At 29.7% G+C, this 24002-nt stretch overlaps 3 protein-coding genes, 1 long non-coding RNA gene and 1 pseudogene across 4 annotated transcripts; 1 reads left to right on the forward strand and 4 right to left on the reverse strand.

The window, feature by feature from the left end:
* Positions 1 to 5191: 5191 nt before the first annotated feature.
* On the reverse strand, positions 5192 to 6064 carry LOC114411542 (PLASMODESMATA CALLOSE-BINDING PROTEIN 3-like). The gene is made up of 3 exons (XM_028375189.1): positions 5706 to 6064; positions 5574 to 5607; positions 5192 to 5373 (listed from the first exon to the last, which is right to left on the reverse strand). Exons 1-3 carry the CDS (start codon positions 6019 to 6021, stop codon positions 5289 to 5291), a joined length of 435 nt encoding a protein of 144 aa, XP_028230990.1. The 5' UTR covers positions 6022 to 6064; the 3' UTR covers positions 5192 to 5288.
* A 3144-nt stretch (positions 6065 to 9208) lies between these two features.
* Positions 9209 to 10506, reverse strand: LOC114412899. The gene is made up of 2 exons (XR_003666844.1): positions 9924 to 10506; positions 9209 to 9783 (listed from the first exon to the last, which is right to left on the reverse strand). It is a non-coding gene; the product is annotated as an uncharacterized LOC114412899 (long non-coding RNA).
* Positions 10507 to 13164: 2658 nt separating this feature from the next.
* LOC114412900 (protein YLS3-like) lies at positions 13165 to 14667 on the forward strand. The gene is made up of 3 exons (XM_028377004.1): positions 13165 to 13630; positions 13718 to 13816; positions 14166 to 14667. The coding sequence occupies exons 1-3, from the start codon at positions 13294 to 13296 to the stop codon at positions 14309 to 14311; spliced, it is 582 nt and encodes a 193-aa protein (XP_028232805.1). The 5' UTR covers positions 13165 to 13293; the 3' UTR covers positions 14312 to 14667.
* A 3071-nt stretch (positions 14668 to 17738) lies between these two features.
* LOC114412901 lies at positions 17739 to 20726 on the reverse strand. Its single transcript, XM_028377005.1, has 2 exons — positions 20138 to 20726; positions 17739 to 18065 (listed from the first exon to the last, which is right to left on the reverse strand). Exons 1-2 carry the CDS (start codon positions 20618 to 20620, stop codon positions 18021 to 18023), a joined length of 528 nt encoding a protein of 175 aa, XP_028232806.1. The 5' UTR covers positions 20621 to 20726; the 3' UTR covers positions 17739 to 18020.
* A 2143-nt stretch (positions 20727 to 22869) lies between these two features.
* On the reverse strand, positions 22870 to 24002 carry LOC114412902 (annotated as a pseudogene).

Below are 24002 nucleotides of genomic sequence, written 5' to 3' on the forward strand. Positions count from 1 at the left end.
TTAAGGATATTAATTACAAAATTTAAAAATGGGATGTAAAAAATAATGTGCATTTTCTTTTACATTTTCTTATAATTTATATAATAAATCATTTTTTTAGTTTTTTAACCCATCCCTGAAAAATATCTCTTTTGAGTATAATACGTTTACGTTATCAATAATAAAAAAAAATTAAATATATTTTGCATCTGAAAAATAATTGTGTTTTGTTTTTTTTATTTTCTTATAGTTTATTTGACTTTTGATTCCTAAAATATTTCTTCCGTGTTTGTCCCTTATAAAATACTTAATTTGTAAATATATTTTTATCATGTTTTTCTTGTAGACAAAATAGTCTATACATCATTAATGTAACACAAGTTTCCACTGTGACTAAATCATATTTTTATGATATTTTATTTTTTAAATTATCAAAATAGAATATATATATATATATATATATATATATATATATTAAAAAATTGCATACAAGATGTCAGTTAACTTTCTGAAACCAATTTGCTTTTGTGAAAACAAATTTTGACGATCTTTCCTGAAAAAAATGGTGACATTAATAAACCACAAGAAAAGTGAAAAAAAAAACATCATAAATTGATGTCACAAAAAGGAAAGAAAGCCCACTTACACATTACATGCAATTTTTTTAAAGTATATCACTTTATTGATTTTAAAAGCAAAATATATTATTTTGTAAACATGATTAACAATAAAGATATGGATTCACGTAAGAAGTACATTGAAAAAAAATACAAACACATACATAATAGTTAATTAGATGTTAGTATAACTTTTTTTTCATTATCAATGCATATATTATGTATTTTTTTCATAATTTCAATTATTTTATTGAATTTAATGAATATACATAATTAATATAAAAGTATTTATATTATCAATCAATCAAAATTACTCTTAATCTTAAATGATTATATGTGATTGTTAGAATAAAATAATATATTTAAAGTATTTTTTTTTAATAAAGTGCATATTATTTATTTTTTATATTTTATACTTTTATTTTCTCCTGAATTATAAAATTTATCATAAATTGATAAATGACTATCATTTGATACTAACAATAATTCGATTGGACTTTGATGGTAATTCATCACCCTTTAATTGATTCCTTGTGTCAATATTCCATCAATATGTATAATCAAGATGGAGGAGGTTGAAATGACATTGATTTTGAACATTGGAGAAACTATGTCCAAGAACTTGAAAGTGGTCTACGTGAGATTGATGAGGATTTTTTTTATCGACAAATGTAAATTGTTAGTTTGTTGTTAGCAGAGATATCGAATTCGTGATATTTTCCTCCTTTCCTTATTTCTTAACCACCAAATCGACTTTATATCTTTTGATTGGTGAGGGTGAGGGATGTGTAAATCTTGTAAAGAAATGCTAGCAACATGTTCTTGCACAAAATGATAGTAATTGATTTAAATTTGTTTCCCTAAGAAAAAGATTTGGGTTTGCATATTAATTTATGTGACTATAATATTATCACAAAAGATTGGTGGGTCCATAAAATCATCTAAGCCACAACAGTTCATCAACAACGATTAAAGAAATAGGGTGATACTAGTTTATCTACTTTCATTTGATGCATCAAATGAAAGACTCGATTATGAGAATTTAAGCTTGGTAAAAGTAATGGTTAAAGCAATGAGGTGATTGGTGAATAACAACTATCCTGTCTAGCCCTACAACTGTTAATCTTGACCATTGCTATTCAAATAAATGATTAAATTAGTTATTAAAATTGGTAAAAAATTATTATTTTTAGTGTCTAATATTATGAGTTTGTTAAATTAAATTTTTTGACTACCCAACAATCCACCAAATATCTGCTAACAGCCTCAATAACAGTTGTTAAGGATTTTTCTTGTAATCAAGTGAAACCAAGTTTCAAAGTAGTAATAGGACTTGCGTCCAAATCATCTCTTAAAAGACTAATGTATATTCAGACAATTAGGACTTCGAAACTAAGGTTTAGTAAAAATTTTAATTATTTCTATTGGATAATAGTTAAAGAAAGAATCACAATATTGTTGTGAGAATTATGATTTGACTAACCAAGGTTGGACTTGGTTTTTCCTTTTTTTCAATGCAATAATCTTAATCAATCTAGTTACCCATATAATTTATCTCCAATTCACAGTTATATTCTAACCCTAATGTCTTAGGCGAAATAGTCTAAGTTATTTAAATTAATTTTAATGTCTTGACAAATCAACCTAAGCAACCAACATTAATGTTTGAGAATTAAAGAAGCCTAATTGATATTGATCTATGTCTAGAATCAATCCCAATTAGGTACTCTTCTCAATTTGAGAATTAAATGAATGTCTATTGATTAAGCTATCGATTTCTAAGATCAAATAATAAGTGATCAGTCTAAAACAGGTATCAAGAGAAAAATAAGAAGAATAAATCTAAATAATTGTATTAAGAAGGGGTATTACATGAAATTAGGTTCAGTCTTTCCAACCTCGATATATGAGGGGATTAGTTACTTATAACTTAATTATAAACCCCAAATGAATTATAAACATGTGTAATGAATCAAATCTAAAAGTCTAGAGGAAAAATTCTATTCTTTAAGAGAAATTTGCCTTTAAACACTCCAAAATTCTCCTTCAATTATACCTAAGGTCTTTTATATTTTGATGAGTTTGGGTCTATATCGACTACCTCACTTAAGGGTGAGCATCAACCTTCTTAAGTGAGGTCCTATAATTCATTTCAAGGCATTTTCTCACTCTCCTCACTTAAGCATGAGTAACAACTCATATAAGCAAGATCTTTTGATCTTTAAAATTTTTAACTTTTGTCTCTCCTCACTTAAGTGCATAGCAAACCATGCTTATATATTATTAATGCTATGTACACTAAAAGATTTTGGTTTTAGCATAAGTAAAAGATGTTTTTGTTTAAAGTGAGTATGTATAAGAAAGTGTTAGAGAAAGTGTTATTAACATTTTTTTTTAGGGTAAACAAACCACATCATTCCACCAAAAAAGAGGCCTTATATGAGAGGACAAAATATTAAAGATTTAGGGAGGAGTATCCTCCAACCAAGTCCTTTGCAGTAAAAGCTAAACTAGCTAATTTGTTGTTATCACCCATGTTAGCATTTCTGTTCACATAGGAGAGAGAAATAGAAACATTGCTACGCATATTAAGAAGAGACGGAGAATCCTGAACCACTTCCACAAAATTGAAGTTCCCCGTCCAAACATTGACAAGACGCTGGCAATCAATTTCAAACACAATCCGATTGAGGGACATAATGAGAGAAGTGTCAATGGCCCACTGAAGGGTCAGAGCTTCTGCTATACGAGGAGGATATCAGATAGGAAGAAATTTAGTTACAGCCACCAAAACTTTGCCAGAGTGGTCCCTAAAATCAACCCCAAGGCCCGTGCCTGTTCTAGAAATAACAAAGGCATCCAAGTTGCACGGACAGGGCATGATTCAAAATTAACCAAATTTGGGTGCTGTTGTGATTGAATACCCAGTTGTTTCTACTTTTCCAAATTCTACTCATCAGCTTTTGGTCTGCCACTTCAAAACAATCCACAAACATTCCCAGAGGCGTTGGCAAACCAAGTGCTCTTTACTTCCAGGCATTCCTCTTATCTAGCTGGTGTGTAAAAACTTTGATTCTAGACCGAAGAGCTTGATTGCCGTGGAAATTTACTTGTCAGAATCCGAATTTGAGTTTAATTTTTAAATGTTTCATCACTTTCATGGCCATGTAGTAGTTTCTAAAGGCCCAAAGTTGTTAGAGCAAGAGTTCTATATTTACAAGCCCGTTGAGGTAATGATGAGACATTACTTATTTCATTAAGCGATAAGTTTCCCTATTATAAAGACCTTAACTTCAAGTTCGTAAATTTATGAGTTTAACTCCTCAGTTGTACTGTATATTTTGTATGACAATAGACTGAAGTGTAATATATGCATGACTGTGCTATTTGTTCTAGTTTATAAATTCATGTCGTGCTACTATTTGTATTTATTTTTAATTTAACTTAAATTCTCTTAAAATATTTAGGTTTGAATTTTTTATTAATAAAAGCTAACAATTAATATTAACTGATAAAAAAGATCAAACGATAATTATCTCAAGTAATATTTATTTATTTTATTAGCCAGATTTTTTCTTTGAAAATTAATTATGGTTGAGTTCTTCCTATCACTTATTTGTTATATTATAAATATACCAATTATTTAGTACTAATTTTAAATGTTTAAAATATTTAATAAAGTATATTCAATTCCTTATGATCTATACTGCTTATTCTGTTATTCACAACTTTGCTTAACTTAATTTTTTTACTTCAGTTTCATGCTTGTAAATAACTATAATTAATTAATTTAAAGGGACATTGTTGTTTTGTACTATTGCAATTGAATTTCTCATTTTTTATATACAAAAGTTCAGTTATAAATAACTGCCTTTTTCAATTCTTTAAAATGCTTATGTCAGCTACGGTCAATCTTTTATTTTTTTTAATAGAGAAACTTTAATAATGTATTCTTTGACATTTATTATTGAGTGAACTAAATGTAAATGTCATTAACAGTTACTCAATAAAAATATATAAATACATTCTGAACATTTAATGTTCAACAAGTTAACTGAATAATAATAGAGGTACCTAGTCGCCTCGGACATTTTACTTGTGGAGTTTCTGGTTGATCCCATGCTTCGGCGAAAAATCTGCACAAGTTGCTTTTTTTTTTTCGGTTCCTTTACCACATTCTTCCACCATAGTGAACTTGGATCCCACTAGGAAGCATAAATGACTTGAATAAATTTTGAATTAGATTATGGATTTGCTTGTTTAAGTTTTCTAAGAATGTATAAAAAGAAATGATTTATTATTTAGATATTTTATATAAAAAAAAGCAGAAGTTGTATTTTGTTTAAGTCATACTTATAGCAAATTGTTTTAGTTTTAAAATATATGACTTGTTTAAATAAACATTAAACAGCTTATTAATTGAGCACTTAATATGAGTACGTGTTTCTCATGCAAGCATTGATGCATGTTACTAAGTTGTCTTTATAATCGAAAGAGGAAACTAAGTTAAATTATTTTTCATGTAAGTTATAAGTTAGGTTCATAAACTATATATATTATACTAATGAACTTATTAAAATAAACCGAAAACAGAGTATAAATAAATACATCTTTATTTATTTATATGAATTCTCTTAATACAAATGTTTATATCATAAAATAACAGGTTGATCATTTCCTTGTTGTCAGTATTCAATCCTCCTTGTTGGTCTGGTCTTGTAATGTCTTGCTGTTCATTGGAAGCCCCGTGATTGTTGTATCAACTCCTCCATCAGTGCTGAAAATTAAAAGGAAGAAAATCTTTGTCATAATTCATAAATAAAATGAATGACAAGAGATAGCAGGAAAAACTACATAAATTTGAGAAGGAAAATTAATTTCATCCAAGACCGAGGAGCAGAATTAAACGGTTTGACCAATTTAAAAAGCAAAGATTACAAAAAAAAAAGAAAGAAAATAGGCCATATATATATATACCTTGAAGAAGGTGGGTACACACAACGTCCAAAGCCTAAACACATGAAAAGAAAGAAGAAAGAAACAACATATATGGTTAATGAATGATTTCCACACATATACATAGAGAGAAAAGAGAAGATATGCACATACTGGGATCAGAAACGGCAATGGTGGCTGCACCACCAAAGTTACATGCACCAGGGTTTTTGCCATTTCTCTGATAGTAACTGTCAAAGGCATAAGAAGCATGGTTTTGAATGGTGTTCGGATTGAAGCAACTGCCACCGGGTTGAATTGCCCTACAGTCAGCTCCATGTGAGCATGCAAAGTCCAACCCTGACTTCAGTGCTCCGTAGCCAGCGTTGCTCCTTGCCACGCACCAAGTGTTTGCTTCCACAATATTCATCATCATTCTCCCTACTACTATTAACACTAGAGAAACCACTTTTGCTGTTGATGATGCCATTGAACAAATTACTCTTATTAATTTGCTTATTGGTATAAAGAACTAGTGTTCAGCACAGAGGAATTTATAGTGGCTGTGGACACTGGTCCAAGTCAATCACCCATAAATATGCATATTATTTTAATAAGAGAAACGCTCCTAACACTAATAACTTTTCTTATTCTTATTTTTCTTGGTGATAGCGGTGTCAAAATTTTGTCTTCCAACATTTAATACAGTTACTTATTTTAAAATTTAAATTCCAGACCAATGAGTTATGTTTGAACAATCCACTCAATTGATGTATGCGTTTGATGGTACTAATACTCCTCTTATAATAATTATTATATTTTGTCCGATATTTAAAAAATCCTTTCTGGTGCTTTATATAAAAAATAAATAACTAATTCATTAAAATTAATAAAATAATTAAATTAGTTGATCTTAATTTTTTTGAAAAATTTATTTTAATTAATACTTACAAATTTACATTTTATTTTAGAAATTTTCATTAATTTAATGATTTGAGTAATCGTTATATTTAATGATGTTGCTTATAATTTAAAAGTTATTTTTTTCTTCCAATAAATACGACATTTTATCGTTAATAAATCAATTAACGCATTTATTCACTTAAAATAAAGAATGGGTGAATTTTATATCAATAAATTTTACAATAAAGAATGGGTGCATTTATTTCACTAGCATTTCTTATACGTAAGTTCCGTTATAACTGCCCTTCTTAATTCTTTATCATCGTTTCGTTTGCAATGTCAACTGGTCAACCTTGCTTTTTCGTGAATATATTAAGAATATACTAGTATTTTAATACTTATACTCTTAAATAAATTTTATATAATTAAAACTTAAAAAAATTAAAATTTCCCAAATAACAAAAATACATTAAAAAACTGTCATGCTGAACCATAATTGTTGCATCACATCTAAGCACCTAGGGCATTTTACTCAGCCTCTCTTTTACCTCCTCCCGCTGCCTTTTCTCAATTTGCATTTCCTATTTCCAGCTTGAGTTTCATACCTAGTGAGTAACTAAAATAAATGAACTTTAGATATATTAGTTTTATTTATCTTAATTAAATGAGCATCGACTTTTTTATGTTCAATCCAGACGTCCAGTTACTCTACCAAATAGTTAAACCATTCATGTCCTTTTTTTATAAAAAAAATTATTATGTATTATCAACCAACGATAATTAAAAGGGTCTTGTGGCGAGAAAAATAGAGAATATGTTGCTGTGTTATGGAGGGTCCATTTATATATATATATATATATATATATATATATATATATATATACACACTCAAATGGTGTGAATATATTTATGGGCTAACAAACCGCAAAACTCAATTGTATCTTCTCATTAACCACTAAAGTTATAATGTTTATGAATAGGAGAATGCTAACAAAAGTTCCAAGATACTAATGGTCCATTTCAAGTAAAAAAAGAAGTTCGTTTTGCTAACTGTTAAAGAATTGAAAAATATTTCAACAACTTATTTCCAAATCCTTTTTCAAAAATCAAAATATTCCTGAAAAAGAATGAAATTAAAATAACTTCAAGCATAAATTATATATACTCTCAGCCAGCATCATCCATAATTGTACACACGTATTTTCATTCTTCGCTCATTAAAAATTATATATAAAAAATTGAAACATAACCACCAAAGAAATTTAGAGCTTATTTCAAAACAATAATGACTTTTTTTAAAATCAATTGCAGCTTATTCGTAAGTAAATTTAAATAAAAAATAATTATTTATTAAATTTAAGTTTTTCAACATGCCAATATTTTTCACACATATTTATAACATGTTTCTATTTGATAAATTTTTGACGAGTAAAATGTGAGTTAAAAAAATAGCAATACTCTCTGTTTTTATCATATGGCTTCCTTTCTTTTTTGTCAATGTAATATTAGTAAAAAAAAAAAAAACTGATGATTAATCTTTTTTCTTCAGGAATTTGGTTGACAGTGCATAATAAAATTAGATCTCTTCTTCCAATTATAATTTTTTATCTACAAGATTCAAATATAAAAAATTTATATAATTTATTTTACAAATTGTACTTGTGAAAGATATCTAGCCCACGTAAGTAACCAGAATGAGAAAATTGGAATTTCATAATATCTCAAGAATGACATAGATATTTTATCTAGGGATGCCTACCATCGAATGACTCCAATCTATCCTAGGGTTCATACATCTTCAATAACCTAGAAATTCCCCATCCCTAAAACAACAAAGGCATTGTGCCGTTTTACACAAATCAAGAAACCAAAAGCTATGAATCACTCTAGACAATACATGGGAAGAGATTCAAATGAGGAAACTTTTAAAATAAAAAATGAGAATAATTAATTTCGATTATTCGTTACGAGAGATTCACTAACTACTTAACTTATTATTTATCCCCTTTCTTTATTTCCTATAAATCTAACGATCCATGATTGTTTACTCTACTGAGGCACGTGACTTTCTTCCACACTTCCTCGTTGATCCTCTCAGGGTATCGTACATGGCTTTGCAAAGAAAAAAAAAACAGAGGCAATACAGAGACAGCCAATCTTTTCGCTTGTACTGCCCACACTGTCTCACGCTTATAGCACGGCTATACTCCTGTATTGCAAAGAGCAATTGAAAGTCTCTTCAGAGTTTTGTGATTATCCTTCACCCTTCTCTTCAAAGTAAAGATTACTTTGTATTTTTTTTTTGTTCACGAGTGGATCTGAATCAAATATCCTTGCCTTTCCAATTGTTAGGATGTAGCCAGCATGAAGTTTTTATGGCAAAGGGATTTATTTCCATGGTTATTTTCATGAGTAAGTAGCATTTTAGGAATTTAAGACAACGGGTCAATTTATTTATTTTTGGTGAGTGACAACGGGGTCAAATTAGTTGGCTTCAATTTGAAACTTTAAGTTCTCTGTGGTTTATGGTTGAATTTGTGAGTATTTTTCAAGTTTTGGTTCCCTTAAATCAAACTGTGATGTTGCTGTGGCAAAACCCCCCTTTCATTTGGTTATTAATTTTTTCATTTTATCAGAACATTTTATATTTTATATCTACAACAAGTGAAAAACTCATACTTGGATTTTTATCTTGTGAGAAAAACTCACACTTGGATATCACTTGCAAGAAGAACTCTTGATGATACTAAGAGGAAAATTAAAAGAAAAACAAGAAAACCAAAGAGATCCGTTAACTATGAATTTTTCATTACATGATATCATTGTTCTGGTTTTTTGCAATAAGAAGCAACTTTTATAGCATTGTATTCTAGTTGCTCTATAAAGTAACTACTCCTATCTAAAATAGATATTCAAAGTTGATATGCCTCCCTATCCTTCAGTCTTCAATAAGAAGCAACCTTATAGCATTGTATTCTAGTTGCTCTATAACATTGCTTTTACAAGAAAAAGGAGTAAACCCATCGAGAGACTCAATCAATGATGCCATTGGCAATTGATGAAGCTGAAATAGAAAGACTACATAATCAAGAGTAGCATTGCTTTTACAAGGAATAAACCCATTGAGAGGCTCAATCATTGATGCAAACTAGAACTCGTGATTGCCCATTCAAACCAAAGCAAACATAGAGCGAAAGCAAAACTAAGTAAACAAATTAAAGAGAAGCACACAGTTTTGAAGAGAATCCAGAAGACAATTTCCAAACCCAGCCTAATGTTTTTCTACAGAATCAAATCTCTTGCGTAATCAATTGATGCAGTAGCTTCATCAGGCACCGATATCTTAATCCTGAAAAGAGGATGCCCCAAACAAATAACTGAGAAACATTTTGATTTCTATTCAACAACTGAACAACATTTTGTTGCTAGTTATTAGTAGCAAGGAAAAAAGTGCTTGCAAATGGACTACCTCTTGCAACTAACACTTACCAAAAGAACCTTCACATGGAAGCTATAACCGGTTCACATACAAGCCACGTGGTTTGAATTGAAGAAGAGATATGCAGGAAATGAGAATCTAATAACTAAAAATAATCAACATGATGGCATTTGTGTATAATTTCATACCAGAAAAGTGAAAATAGCCATGAATGTACATTCAGGCTTTATAACAAATAGTTGATGTGCAAATCGTCATTCCAAAGACATCAAATAAAAATCGTAATGAATTTGTAATTAATATAACATGAACAAGAGTGAGTCATGATGACAGGAATGTAGACTGTGGTTCTCTGTTCGTAGCAGACTGGGTGATGGCGTTTCGGGTTGGGCGGCGATGGCGACTCAGCGGACTTGGAGAAGACGGAAAAAGCGGCTGGTCTGTTGGCCGATGAGATGAGATACAGAGCAACAAAGACAGACAAGGAGAAGCACCTAGTGAGGTATTAATGAATAATTTATAAATTTCTATATAAATTATACCTAAATAATTATTCTCGAGTCTATGTAGATATAAATTCAGAAACAGATAGATTAATAATTGGATGGATTTTGTTTCTACTTTTAAATAAATTAGATCGGATTTTGGTTTTTATATAGAAACTAAATCTGATTTTATCTAAAGTATTTAAAGGACCTGTCTTTTCTATTGTCTTTGTGCTATTTCTCAAAATTTTGATAATTTTGAAATTGAATTACAAAATTAAATATTAACACAACAAAAAAAAAAAAACAACAAAAAAACCAATTTCATATCAAAGGGAATGTCTTTAAAAGCAAAAGTTGTGAATATGTCAATAAAAACAAAGAAAAGAAGAAGAAAAAGAAGTTCTAAAGTCTAAACTAATGTTCATGGTGAAAACTACGGCTAAAATTGTTTGTCTTAGGTATGTCTTTCTTCTCATCCTCGTTGGCTTCCGTGATTGATCCACTTCTTTAGAAGTGAATGAAAATAAATTTAGAGGTCACGTTGACCTTCTTTAAACCACACATCTTATCCAATATATATTGAACATGTTTTTTCTTAATTTTAATTTCAAATTTAATTTGATTTAATAAATAATTCAAAAAAATTGTTAAACCACTCTCCTTTTCTTGATCTTTTTATTGGTATATTTAAATTTCTTATTGATATATTTAACTTTCTTATTTTCTTATCATTTTAATTTAATATTTATTTTTATTTCTAAATTGAATTAGTAACTTTTTAAAAAACAATGATTTAACGTAACATTATATCACAATATAAATTATTTATTGTAAATCTAGAATATAATTTATATGTTTAGAAATATTTATTACAAATATTAATTATATTACAATTTATATATTTAAAATATTTATTTATTATAAATTTTAATGACACAAAAATAAAAATTTATCTTTTGTATGGTTATATTTTTTTGGTGAATTTTTTATAATTATATAAAAACCCTTTTGTATTAAAAAAATATTTTCTTAAATGAAACTACACGGGAGGAAACGTACCGGGAGGCAACGGAAGAGTATTTTTTATTTAATTTTGTTGGCAAAAATGCATTTTTGTTCTTGTATAATTTGTAATTTTCTTTCCCTATTTTTGTTAGTCGATCATCAATTAACTATTTTTATTATTTTAATTTTTTTTCATCGAATGATCATTAATTGATCATTTATAATCAAATATTAACTTTGATATCACTTTTACTTAAAAGGTACCGTTAATATGACAATGATTTAAATGTTCTGTTTTTTGTTTTTCAAATCTTCTATGGAAATTGAAACCATGCCATTTTACCTTGTGAGCAGTAAATCACATGCTTTTTTTAATGTAAAAACATTTATTATTTAATCACCAAACATGTGGATTAATTAGAGATGTTGGATTGTATATGTAGTTATGTTAAATAGTTAGAAGAAAAATTTCGTCCAAAACAAGATTATCTCAAAAAGAATACATGTGATTTAAATAAAAAAAACATTCATTATTTATTGTTTTTGTGTAATTTTTTTATTCTAATTATATATTAAATAAATGTGTATAGATAATAAATAAGTAAATTAACTGATACGTAAATTAGTTTGCATAGTTAAAATATATAAATTAACTACTTAAATAAGAAAAATTAATTTACTTAAATTAAATACATAATATGAAATCTTAATATGTAAATGATCTAATATTTCATATTATGTCATTTTTTTGGGCGAATTTCATATTATGCAATTAATATTTAATATTAATTTAATGAAATTTTTGTAATATAAAGTCTACGTTAGTAAATTAATTTTATTTAATTAATTAATTTACATAATTAATTTCAATCTATTATGTATGCAAATTATTATATATATATATATATATATATATATATATATATGAAATAAAAAATTAACAACTCATCTAGTAATGATATATAGTAAATATTGTTTACATTATCAATTAAAAAAAATATCAGATTTAATGTTTAGTTTTAAGTAAGAAGTGATGAGTTCAATTATATCATGAAATTTTTTTAACTTTTGGGATCATTTTAACCATTTGTCATATAAGTGTTAGGTTGACATTTTACCTAAACGTTATGATAAAATCAATAGTTGTTCGTGATTAGTTAATTAATGATTAACTCATTGAAATTAAATTGCTGAATTTGAAAATTTGAGAGATTAAATATTTTAATTTAGAAATAATTGAACCCAAATTGTATATTATTCGTTATAGGGAACCAAAAATTGATATATCAGTTCTTATAAAGTTCCATATTATGACAAGAACTTTATTTTTGGTGGGTCATTGAAGATGATATTAAGGACAGATTTTTTAGGAAATTGCTTCTCTCAATACTATGCCATTATAGCATCACTCCTCCAACGCCCTAATTGGCAAGTCCCCTTCTAACATCAAATTTAACCAATAGCACTCTTGGAGAGAGGGTAAGGTGATGGTGATTAAAATCTTGATGCACTCTATATGCTTTAATAATGGTAGACCTGAGTGGCCAGTTCAGAACGTTCCAAGGCAATAATCATGCGGATAGGAACCATTATTATAGAAACGACTACTTGGGCACTTGTGTCGGTGGCTCTAAATGATTTAACTTTAGTGAATTTGAGTACTTAAAATTTAAGTTTTGACCCAGTGAAGTTTAATCCATTTATTTAAATGAATCTAATTAAAATTTTGCACTTAAATAAGTTTTTTTGCATTAATTAAATGAATTAAAAGAGGATAAATATACAAGTAAAAAAAGGGTGCCATAAAGTTCATAACTGGCAAACAAGCAACGCAAAGCACTAGAAACTAGGAACAGAGAAGCAATCAGTTGCCAAACTATTTTTCTCTCTCCTTTTTTTGACTTTTCTTTCTTTCTGCAACTCCAAAATGTCTTCCATAGGGGCAAAAAATCTAGCACTCTCCTCAGCCTTTTTGCTCCTTTTGGTCGGTTTTGCAACCTCAGACATCAACCAAGACAAAGCAGAATGTACCGACAAACTTCTTGGTCTAGCTGGTTGTCTTCCCTATGTTGGTGGTGAAGCCAAAGTCCCCGCCATGGATTGTTGCTCTGGTATCAAAGAGGTTATTGACAAGAGCAAGAGGTGCCTCTGCATCCTCATCAAGGATCGTGATGACCCTAATCTTGGCCTCAAGATCAACGTCACCCTTGCTCTAAGTTTACCAGATGCTTGTCAAACACCCACCAATATAACTCAGTGTGTTGGTAAGTGTGTGACTTTGTAATCTATTTATGACACTTATTTTGTTACCCTTATGTTGTGCCGGTACCCAATTTTGATGTTGTTTTCAGATCTTTTGCATTTGGCACCTAACTCCACGGAAGCTAAGGTGTTTGAGGGGTTTAAAAATGCCTTGACCAACAAAACTAGTCCCTCCTCAGTCCCTGGTGGTAAATATTGTTGATTAGTTTTTATTATACGTAATTCCACTTTTTATTCATTCCTTTAACTATCGTGGAATTTGTTGTCCGCATCAAGGTTTTAAATCATCATTTGTGGCTGAGGTTTTGGCTCATTGCATATGCATACAAAAAAAATTGATGTTATTGTCAAAATTATTCATATTTTTTTTTATCGATGAGTCTAATTCTACTGGTTGAGTGGGTGTGAGTAATTGTGAACTCACTGATATTGGTATTTTTAATTCTATTAATTAGGTCTCAGAATGAATTATAAAATCCAATTTACACGATTGAAAATATAATTGTACTCTGAGTTTGAACTGAAAATTGACTGCAGCTAATAACGCGACTGCTAATGGAACAAGCACAAGCGCGAACAACAACAGCAGTAGTGGGTGGGGAAAGAGGTGGTTGGTGACAGAGGTGCTTTGTGGGATTTTACCGTTTGTTTTCATTTCCCATTTATTCCTCTTCGTAGTTTGAACCGAGATCAAGAGTACTAGGATGTTTTGGTGGTTGTGTCTATTTATTTCTCGGATTCATTACGTGTTCTGCATATCAGTATATGTTATGCAATTTGTGATTTATTTTTACTAGGTGCTGTACTGTCTTTTTCCTTTAGTTATTTTTGCCTCAGTGTGAACCCATCCTCTCTTGCCTGCATGATTAATTCTCCAACTGATTGAAGGGGACCTGTTACTTGACCTCAACAATGCGTATGCTTTAAATATAATTGTGCTAGGACCTTCTATTTACACTTGGTATTACGTGATCGGTTGGATCGATGTTGACACCTTTTCTAAGTGTTCATTTATTTAATGAGTGAAAAGGTATTTTGATCCCATCTTTGCACTCATTTTATAAATTAGTCTCTATCTTATTGAAATGTAAAAAATAGTCCCTATGTTTGTATAAGTATTACAAAATAGTCATTGTCATTAAATTTGAAAATAACGTCGTTAATGAGATGCATTGTTGATAATTTTAGAAGCTTCTAACAATGGATTCTTTGGAAACTTGGTCAAAGTTTCTCAAGTAGTAGAAAAGTGACAAATGCAAGTGTTCCATGGACTTCACTCCCGTCCTCTATTGCAAAGCTTGGGAGGGTAAATCTCCTCAAATTATGAAGCAATTGTACTTCAAAATTAAAATTAAAAAAAAAACGCAATATAGTTTTCACTTCAAAAACACAGTGTAGTTCTTTCACATTTCTTCAAGATAAGTTAGCATTTGCCAACACGAATACACAGTGGTGTTCTTTACACGACAAAATATTGTTTGTAAGTCGATCAATTGTGGAGATTTTTGTGAAAATAATGGCAACTGAAGTTGAATTAATAGTTAAGATGAGTCCTCATAGATGCATGTGTGACTACATGACTAGTAATATTAATCTTTCATCGTTCATTCACAAAACGTATTGAATAGTTTTGGCCGGAGCTGAAATTTGTAGCCAAAAGCATGTGGCCATGTGCAACTGTGTGAGTTATTTTAAATTATGCAAGAAAAGGGAAAATTTTCAAATTTATGATTGTACTAGAGAGTGAAAAGAAAGAAAGTAGGAAAAAAAGGATTTTTTTTAAATTTGTTTAGTAGAAGAAGATTTTTTTTCTTATCTCACGTTTGAATGTGCAAAAATAAACTATATAAAAAAAAAACATGTACGCAAAAATGAGATAAATACCTTCAAAGGGAAGAGAAGCATAACAAAAAAAATATCTACATCGTCTTTGTATAAGAAAAAGTTTTCTTTCCTGCATGTTCAATTTGGGACGAAACCGAAATTATTGTGGAGCTGAGCTAAAGCAGACAAAGAAGACACAGTTGCAGTAGAAGCACCCTGGCCCTTGAAGGAGCTGCAAGCAGTAGAACCCGAGACAAAAGAAGCGGTGAAATCAAGGGCCAAGATCTGTGAGAGGAATGAAGACCTTTTTCAATTCAGTCTAAAGACTTGTCAGATGAGTTTGCTTACATGGACAAAGACTTGCTACATAGACATATGACTAACGGTGAAAATTGGATTTTAACAATAAAAACTTAGTTGCATAACGGATGTAAAGATAAAAATTATTTTTTACATTTCAAAAAGATAAAAACTAATTTATAAAATAAGTACAAAGACAAGAACCAAAATGTCTATTCACTCTTTATTTAATATTATCAAAATGAGACATTTATTACGGATTTACAGCACCAACCGTAATCAACTCAACTAGATTGATTGACATAAAAACAATTTAAAACATTTTTAGTGTTTAAATGAGTTGTTTAAAATTAAGCAATATTGTTTAATATTTTTTTTTGGAGTTGATAATTTGATAGTAAAATATCTATATAAATTTAATTAATTATTACAAAATAATAATAATAATTTTTAATCCAAATTTAATGTGATTTAAATTAAATATTCACTTTAATAATTATAGTATTGGAATAAAAATTTTAAATTTATATCACATTATATGATTCATAAATTTAAGATAATCGATCCATATAACCATGGTATAATTTCCAAACACCATATATAGTTTCAAAATTAAAAACTCTCTAACATTACATATAAAATTTACATGAAATTAATCTGTAATTCTCCACCCAATCATTATAACATTTAATAAACTTACATATTACCAGACATGCAATATTACGTTTTCCATATAGTTTTTTTACTTTATTTTATCAAAGACATTAAGTTGCATATCAATGTAATGAAGTGTGCTATATCTAGTACCATATTTAAATTCAACATGCACACACACTTCAGTAATTAAATGAACACACTGTTTATTGTAAAAATAATAATAATAAATATTGATAATTATATCTTATTTGAATAATTTAAGTGAAAAGATAATTTTACATGAATTTTTAAATGTTGTATAATCAATCACTACTTTCTTTTTTTGGTGAAAAAAATATATCTCTCTCAAGTCTCAATAGATATTGAGATAGTAATTCTTTTCAAGGCATAATAATCACTAAAATGGGTTTTACCTCTTTAACAAATACTTCTTTACACAAAATAAATGTGATTTGTTTTCATTAATTTACTAACATTAATAATTACTACATTAATTAATTTATTTTGATTAATATTTTCATTAATGATAAACTTACATATTACTAGACATGCAACATTACATCTTCCATATATTTCTTTATTTATTTTTATCAAAGATATTAAATTGCATCAATGTAATGAAGTGTGCTATGCCTATATAATAAATGTAATTTATTTTCATGCAATATCTAGAAATATTTTCATTCCACCCATCTTCCATATTTTCATTAATGATAAACTTACATATTTTCATTCTCACCCATCTTCCATATAGTTCTTTATTTATTTTTTAACGAAGACATTAAAGTGATTTAACTGATAAGATAATATTTTATTAGATTTGTTTAAATTAATTTAAAATTAATTAAATAATATCTGGTTAGATTTAAAATTCATTATCTGACATGACAAAAGCGTCACATGTCAATAAATAAATAGATGAATTATCACCTTACATAAGTGTGTATTATTTATAACCTCCACCAAAGTAATGCCCTTACTAAAAAGAAATAAGCTTTGCAACTTGGTGCATACAAGTTAAGCCCAACTTACTGACAAGAAGGCCCACTGTACAAGACACAAAAAGGCTCAAGCTAGTTGATATTTTTACATTCTTAAAATATCCCTCTTCTCTCTCTTTGTCACCTAAATTATATTACTGATTAAGTATTAAACTTTTAAGAAAACACTCGGTAACTCTGATGAGGAGGTTATAGTGATTTCAATTATATTCAACGCCTTGTAAATCAGGAAAAGTAGTCACCCTAGTACACAGAAAAAAGATCACGTGGAAAACAATTGAGGATAGTTATAAGGTAACATGGAAAATAAAGGCCAGCACGCCAATCGTTGTTTTAGCCAAGACCCGAATTTGGCATTCATTATTAAATCACGTTTAAATCTTACCAGCAACTGGAAAGTTCAGCAATACACATGAAGTTGAAGTCTCAACTTAAATATGTACATAATATCATGTTCATAAAGGTCTCCCGAGGATATAATATAACGCAACCACACTCGGTTTTGCGAGTCTTGGACACTTTGACAGATATAAGCTAAGGCAATAGAGGGACAGTGACAGGTTAAAACGTCATTCCATTATGCCATGCAATAGCTAGTATGAAACTGGATCTACTCCGTGAGAAGCATGGAAATTTCATCCACCGGAGCAGGAAGCTGCAAATTTGCAAAAGTTTTATGCGAGTTAGTATTTCTCTGACTGCATTAGAAAAAATACCAAGACTAAATGAGGGAGGATATGCAAGGGAAAAAAGGTCGCAGATGATATTAATTTATATGATCATACGGACAAACTTAACTAGTGTATGCCTCTAATTAGTGGAAAACTTGCAGTTTTGGGGATTTGTTTGTTCATTTACGAGGGCAACAGATGATTGAAAAGTTTATATTAACCATCCTACCCTTCCCATGCTCAGACCATATCGCATACACAAAAAACTCATATTAGGTGATATGATCAAGAGCGTTTGTCTGCATGCCAAAAACTCAAGCTATTAGCATAGGTGCATGAGACACAGTTAAGCCATTAGATATGAACTACTACGTTGAACCCAATCCACAGGCCCAATCAGTACACTACACTACACACCCTCGTGACCCTTTTGGGCATATCATAAGAGACGTTGAGGAGTCCAAATATTTCATGAGTTATTACATACTTACAATTGGCCATAAGTAGAGTGAACTATATAACATTGCTTCCCCTTGGCGGCAAGGCAAGATCAATGACTGTCTCCAACTTTAAAGTGCATTTAGTACAAGCAGAAACGGCTTAAGACCAAGGAACTGGTGGGACAACTAACCCTGATCCCAACAATTTTCTTTCTTTTTTTATTCATAAGGAATTGAACTCAAGTATTAGTGAATTTACAATAATCCTCACACTGGTTAATCGACGGAGCTAGACTCCTTAATAATTCCAACAATGGTTATCAAATTCTTGAGTTAACTCGCTAACTTTTACGAGTCCACTTACGCTATGTGAGTTGACTCTTAAGTAAACTCTTTTTTTAGTAGACTTTGGGTAGACTCTATAAAAGCTAAATAAACTCACTCGAATTTACCACCAAATCAACGAGTCATCAAGTTAAAAAAATTAGACCAAAATATAAGTTATTTTTGATTGTTTTCTATCTGTTTAGTTTTTAACATATCTTCATTTAATGTGTTATTTTCAAATATAAAAGTTCTCACCTTTAATATCATCAAACCCTTATTCTCTGATAACATCAAATCCTCAATGGAAATGATCTATCATTAGTATAACATATGTAAGTTATTATCTAGTAATAATGTATTATTAGACTTGGTTATTTAAGTATTGTGAAATTTATAATTTATTATTTTACTTTATTATATTATTGAAATGTTTAATTGATATACTATTTATAAATATTTTATTATAATTTATATATGAAGTGAATTTTTATAAGTAGTGTAATAAAGCATCAATCTAAATCAATTCATATCTATTTATATATGAATTAATTTATAACGTAAACAAATTAAGAGCTCTGAATCAATAAAAACTGAAAATATTGATTCACGAAAAAACAAATCAATATTAAAAAAAAAAAATATTAATTTTAAGATATGAGAAAGGCTCCATTGTCGAATTCAGACCTAACCATTAATCGAGAAGTGATGGGAACGACGAAACCTGCAAATACTATAAATTGAGTTCACGATGGAGTTTATGAATCTTTCACAAGTTATAGAAATGTTATTCAACGTTGTACTACTATCAATTAGGTCCGTTGCATCGTTTGAGTTCCTTGTATTGCCCATAGGGCAATATATAGACTGTATTGAGTCAATTCCTTCAACTTTTCAAAAACTCTGTTTTAGTCTAGAACTAGAAATTAATCTCTCGAAATTCCTAGACTTATTCAAGTGGATGATCCCTTTAAACTCCAGAGCATGTGGATACGCATGTCATAAAACAATACCCACTTATAAACCCTGAATCTGATGACATAAATCACACCTCTCATGAAACTAATTACAGAGCATCAAAGGTTTAACCATTTCAGTCAAAATTCAAATAATAGAGACCTAAAAAAAATTCGTTGACTATTCCCCATACTTAGCTTCGATGTTTACTTAAGTACAAGTCTTTTCGAACCATTTTCTGGATTAGAGCAATTAAACCTAATCTAGTGTTCCAAAAATAACAAAAATCGAGCGTCTGAACAAGAAATTAGGAAAAGAGTAAAAGAATCGCGAACCTGAATTGGACGTGGAAGGAAAGGGGGGCACGAGAGGGATTTGCGGCAGGAACGAACGGTTTTGAACTGGTCAACGTCGAGTTTCTTGTTGATGATGCCGACCTGGAAGTAGATGCTGTCGGAGGGTGGCAAATCGACCCTGATCTCGTCGACGTTGAACCAGATGAAGAGGCGCTGGACCTGAATGCCCTTGAGATTGGTGATGGAGCCATAGCTGAGCTTGCCGGAGATCTTGCTCTCGTAGTAAACCAAGTAATCGAACTGTATGTAGCAGGGCTTCGACAAAACGACGACGAATTGGCCATCCTCGTCGAGTTTGTAGTCGGTGACGGTATCCGGTAACAGACCACTCGGGAGCCCGTACTTGGGGAGTATCTCGTACACGCTCTCCTTCGCCGCCGCCGTGCACAACAACAGAGTCGTGAAGGTTGCCATGGCAACAAACGCGTGTGATGATGATCGGCTAGGGGGAATTGTTGCCATGGCTGAGAGGGTGGTAGAGAGACAACTTCCAGTGACCGTTTCTGTTACGATTCTCTCTCGCTCTGTGTCTGGTCTTTGTCTCCTTTCGGGAAGAGACTCGGTTTCATTTTTAAACCCCAACAACTACTTACATCCATTATTTCGCAGAATTGTTTTTATTTTATCAAAAATTAAAAATTATTTTTTTATCAAGATTAAAAAATTATTAATTTAATTAATACCAATAAATTTGTCTCAAAATTATAATTTTTTTAAGAATTATTCTTTTTATTAATTAGGAATATTGAGGACTCGAATCTATGCATGACGCAATTCATGACGCAATTCAATTAAGACCCTATCAAAAGTAAATAGAATAAGGGTTATATTTTTCTTTTAATCTGATTCAATTCATTATCATATAATTAAATTTATTATTATTATATAAATTAATTATTAAATATAAAACACATTAACTTTTAACTCATATAATTTATTAAATTAAATAACTAATGATTTTTTTAAAAGTTATTTTTATCTTGATTTTATTTATGTTTTTTATACTAATACAATACATTAAAATAATTAATTTTATTAGTCAACTTTTTAGTACATTTAATTATTATATACTTACAAAATTTTATGCAAAAATAAATTATTGTTCTAAAAATTATATTTTTTACAAAATAAAAAATATATATTTTAAAATATTTAAATCCGATTAACCTCCTAACCAACTTATGATCAGGATTGGATTGAGTTTTTTGTTTACAAATTCGATCTAACTCAGCTCGTAAAGTCTTGATCATGATTGAGTGATGAGTTTAGTTAAACCTAATCCAATTCGAACATATTATATTTCTTCTAATTGTTTATTAATATATTCTTTTTTCTTTTAATATGAGATATTTTTAGTCTAAAAATAATACCTGCAATAAATATTATAGATTAAATCTTATAAAAAATATAAACACTGTTTTAAACTTGAGTTTTATAAATAAAAATAAAAAAAATAACCATCAAATCTTCAGTAGAGTTGGAAATTTGGGTTTGGCCAGCTCACAAAACCCACAACCCACAAGATATACATGTCTTGAAATTTTGAGTCCATTTGAATGCCAGCTTTGCAAGTGAACTTACTTGCATGCTCAACTTGAATCTTCAACATTCAAGTATGACGGACAACACAACTAATGATTACAAAATTAATCCTTAATTTAATATTTGGACAAACTTAAAAAATAAAAATATAATGCGACATAATTCCCTCAAAATTTAAATTGTTGCTTGTATACAAAATATAATTTATACATTTAAATATGTTCAGTGGTTATGATTTTTAATTGTAATACATTTAATATTATATATTCATAAATATTTGTTTATTTTAAGTTTTAGTTATATAAAATAAGCATTTATCATTTGAAACACAAATGCTAAATTACTAATAGTAGAGATAAAAAGAGAGTATTTTTTTTTATAAATTAAGTTTATCTTCTAATAGAAACAATTATGTTTGAGTCGGATAAAATTAATATTAATTATTTTTCTTTAAATATTTAACCCAACTGTATTATTGAAACTCAAATTTGAGATATATGTTTAAGTAAAAATAATCTTACACGGATTAATCCATCGATTTAATTATGAAAGAGTTTTTCTTTTTTCTTAGAGATAAATATGGTGTATGAAGTATATCTTCCAACCGAACTTATAGATCCAATCCTTGACAGCGTCTGGCATGTTCCCACAAACCCTAATCTTGTTCTCAACACTCGTAATCCTCTTCCATGGAGATGTCGTGCTAAGCACAACACCCTCGCCCCCAGATGATATTATTTAATGGAATGCTCCTGCAACAATCGCAAGAAAAATAATTATAAATATATTTTCTTTTCTTACTTAATATTTTATACTTTTCAATTGATTTATTTCTTCTTTTAGTAGACAGGTAAAGATTAATCCCATTTTTAATTATAGATATTATGAAAGTGAATTTTTATCTCTTTGGTAGTCATAGATATGCAATTTAAACTTACTTTGAGCAATTCTACAGCAAAATCGCTCTTTCAGCTTAGAGTTTTACCTTTTCTTCTCTAATGGATCATGGAAATGACTTACTTCTGACAGTGGCATCAACAAGAGGAGCAGCATTACAGCAATGAAAGTTCAGATAGGAATAAGATATTGATGAACAGACAAATAGTTTTATATATTAGTTAAAATGTATATAAAAACATTCAATAAATTAAATTAAACAATCACTTTTCTTAATAGAGCAATCTTAGTATCATTTGAAATTAAAAAAACTCCCTTAATAAGGGAAAATACAATTGCATAACAAATAATCTCTAACCAATCAAAATTTTGTGGCAAACTTCTATATAAGTCTGAATTGGTTTCCCAGGACATTGCTTGCTTCTAGATACCTTTTTGTCCTGTGAATCAAATCTTTATTTTATACCTCTTCAAGGCATCTTCTATTCTGACATTATCCTAAGACCAGATGCAAGTGATGGAATACTTTGTTCATATCTGAAAAAATTGCTTGGATCAACCTTGGTCTTTACCTCTACCAATCTATCAAAGTTTCTTTTGAAATACTTCTTTCCCCAAACTCTAGCCTCTGCATGATTAGCATTTCCAGGTCCATTGACACCTATATCAACATCTCTATAGTTGATATATGAACTTCTAGGTGAATTTGACACAAGGTGTCATATAATCATAGAGCCTCCGAATCCGATCTAAATATCTATTAGCAACATCTTCACCCTCCTCTTTCCAAGTCACCGAGTACTGAATTTTATATATGTTACCAGCTCTAGGTGGAAACGGTGTTTCCACCTCAGAAATCTCACCCATTTTCCCACCATAGGGATTCAATGCAAGAACAGGTTTTTCTAGCTCCATCATCTTGTTCCATATACCTTCAAGGCCAGTTTTGGAAATTGGTTGCTGGACATAATCTGATTTCTTCTTCAAGTATTTCTCCTGTGTATTATGCCTTTGAAGCAAAACATCAACCGAAGTCCCCACCGGATAGTTGTCCCAAAACAACACTGAATCGATCCAACTCATTTCAATGCACTGTTCAGCAACCAAACCAAGTTCAGGGAAGTGAATCTGAATCTGAGGTTTCTGATGTAGGAGTCCAAGGTGGGAGGGTATGAGGGGCTGTTGGGGAAATATGTGACAGCAGAGATTGGAATTGGAAGAGATGGGTCAGAATGGAGAGAGAGGCAATGGAGAATATTGTCTTGAAAAGGTTCTGATTCTGAAGCTGCTGCCATTAGAACTTGGAGTAGAAAGATTGAGACAAAAGGTAAGATCGCAATCGCAGACATTGATAGGCAATGGATGGATTAAGATTTAAACTTTGTTTTACCAGAACTAAAATTAA

The sequence above is a fragment of the Glycine soja genome, chromosome 5 (assembly GCF_004193775.1).
Source record: "Glycine soja cultivar W05 chromosome 5, ASM419377v2, whole genome shotgun sequence".
In the NCBI taxonomy this organism is placed as follows: domain Eukaryota; kingdom Viridiplantae; phylum Streptophyta; class Magnoliopsida; order Fabales; family Fabaceae; genus Glycine; species Glycine soja.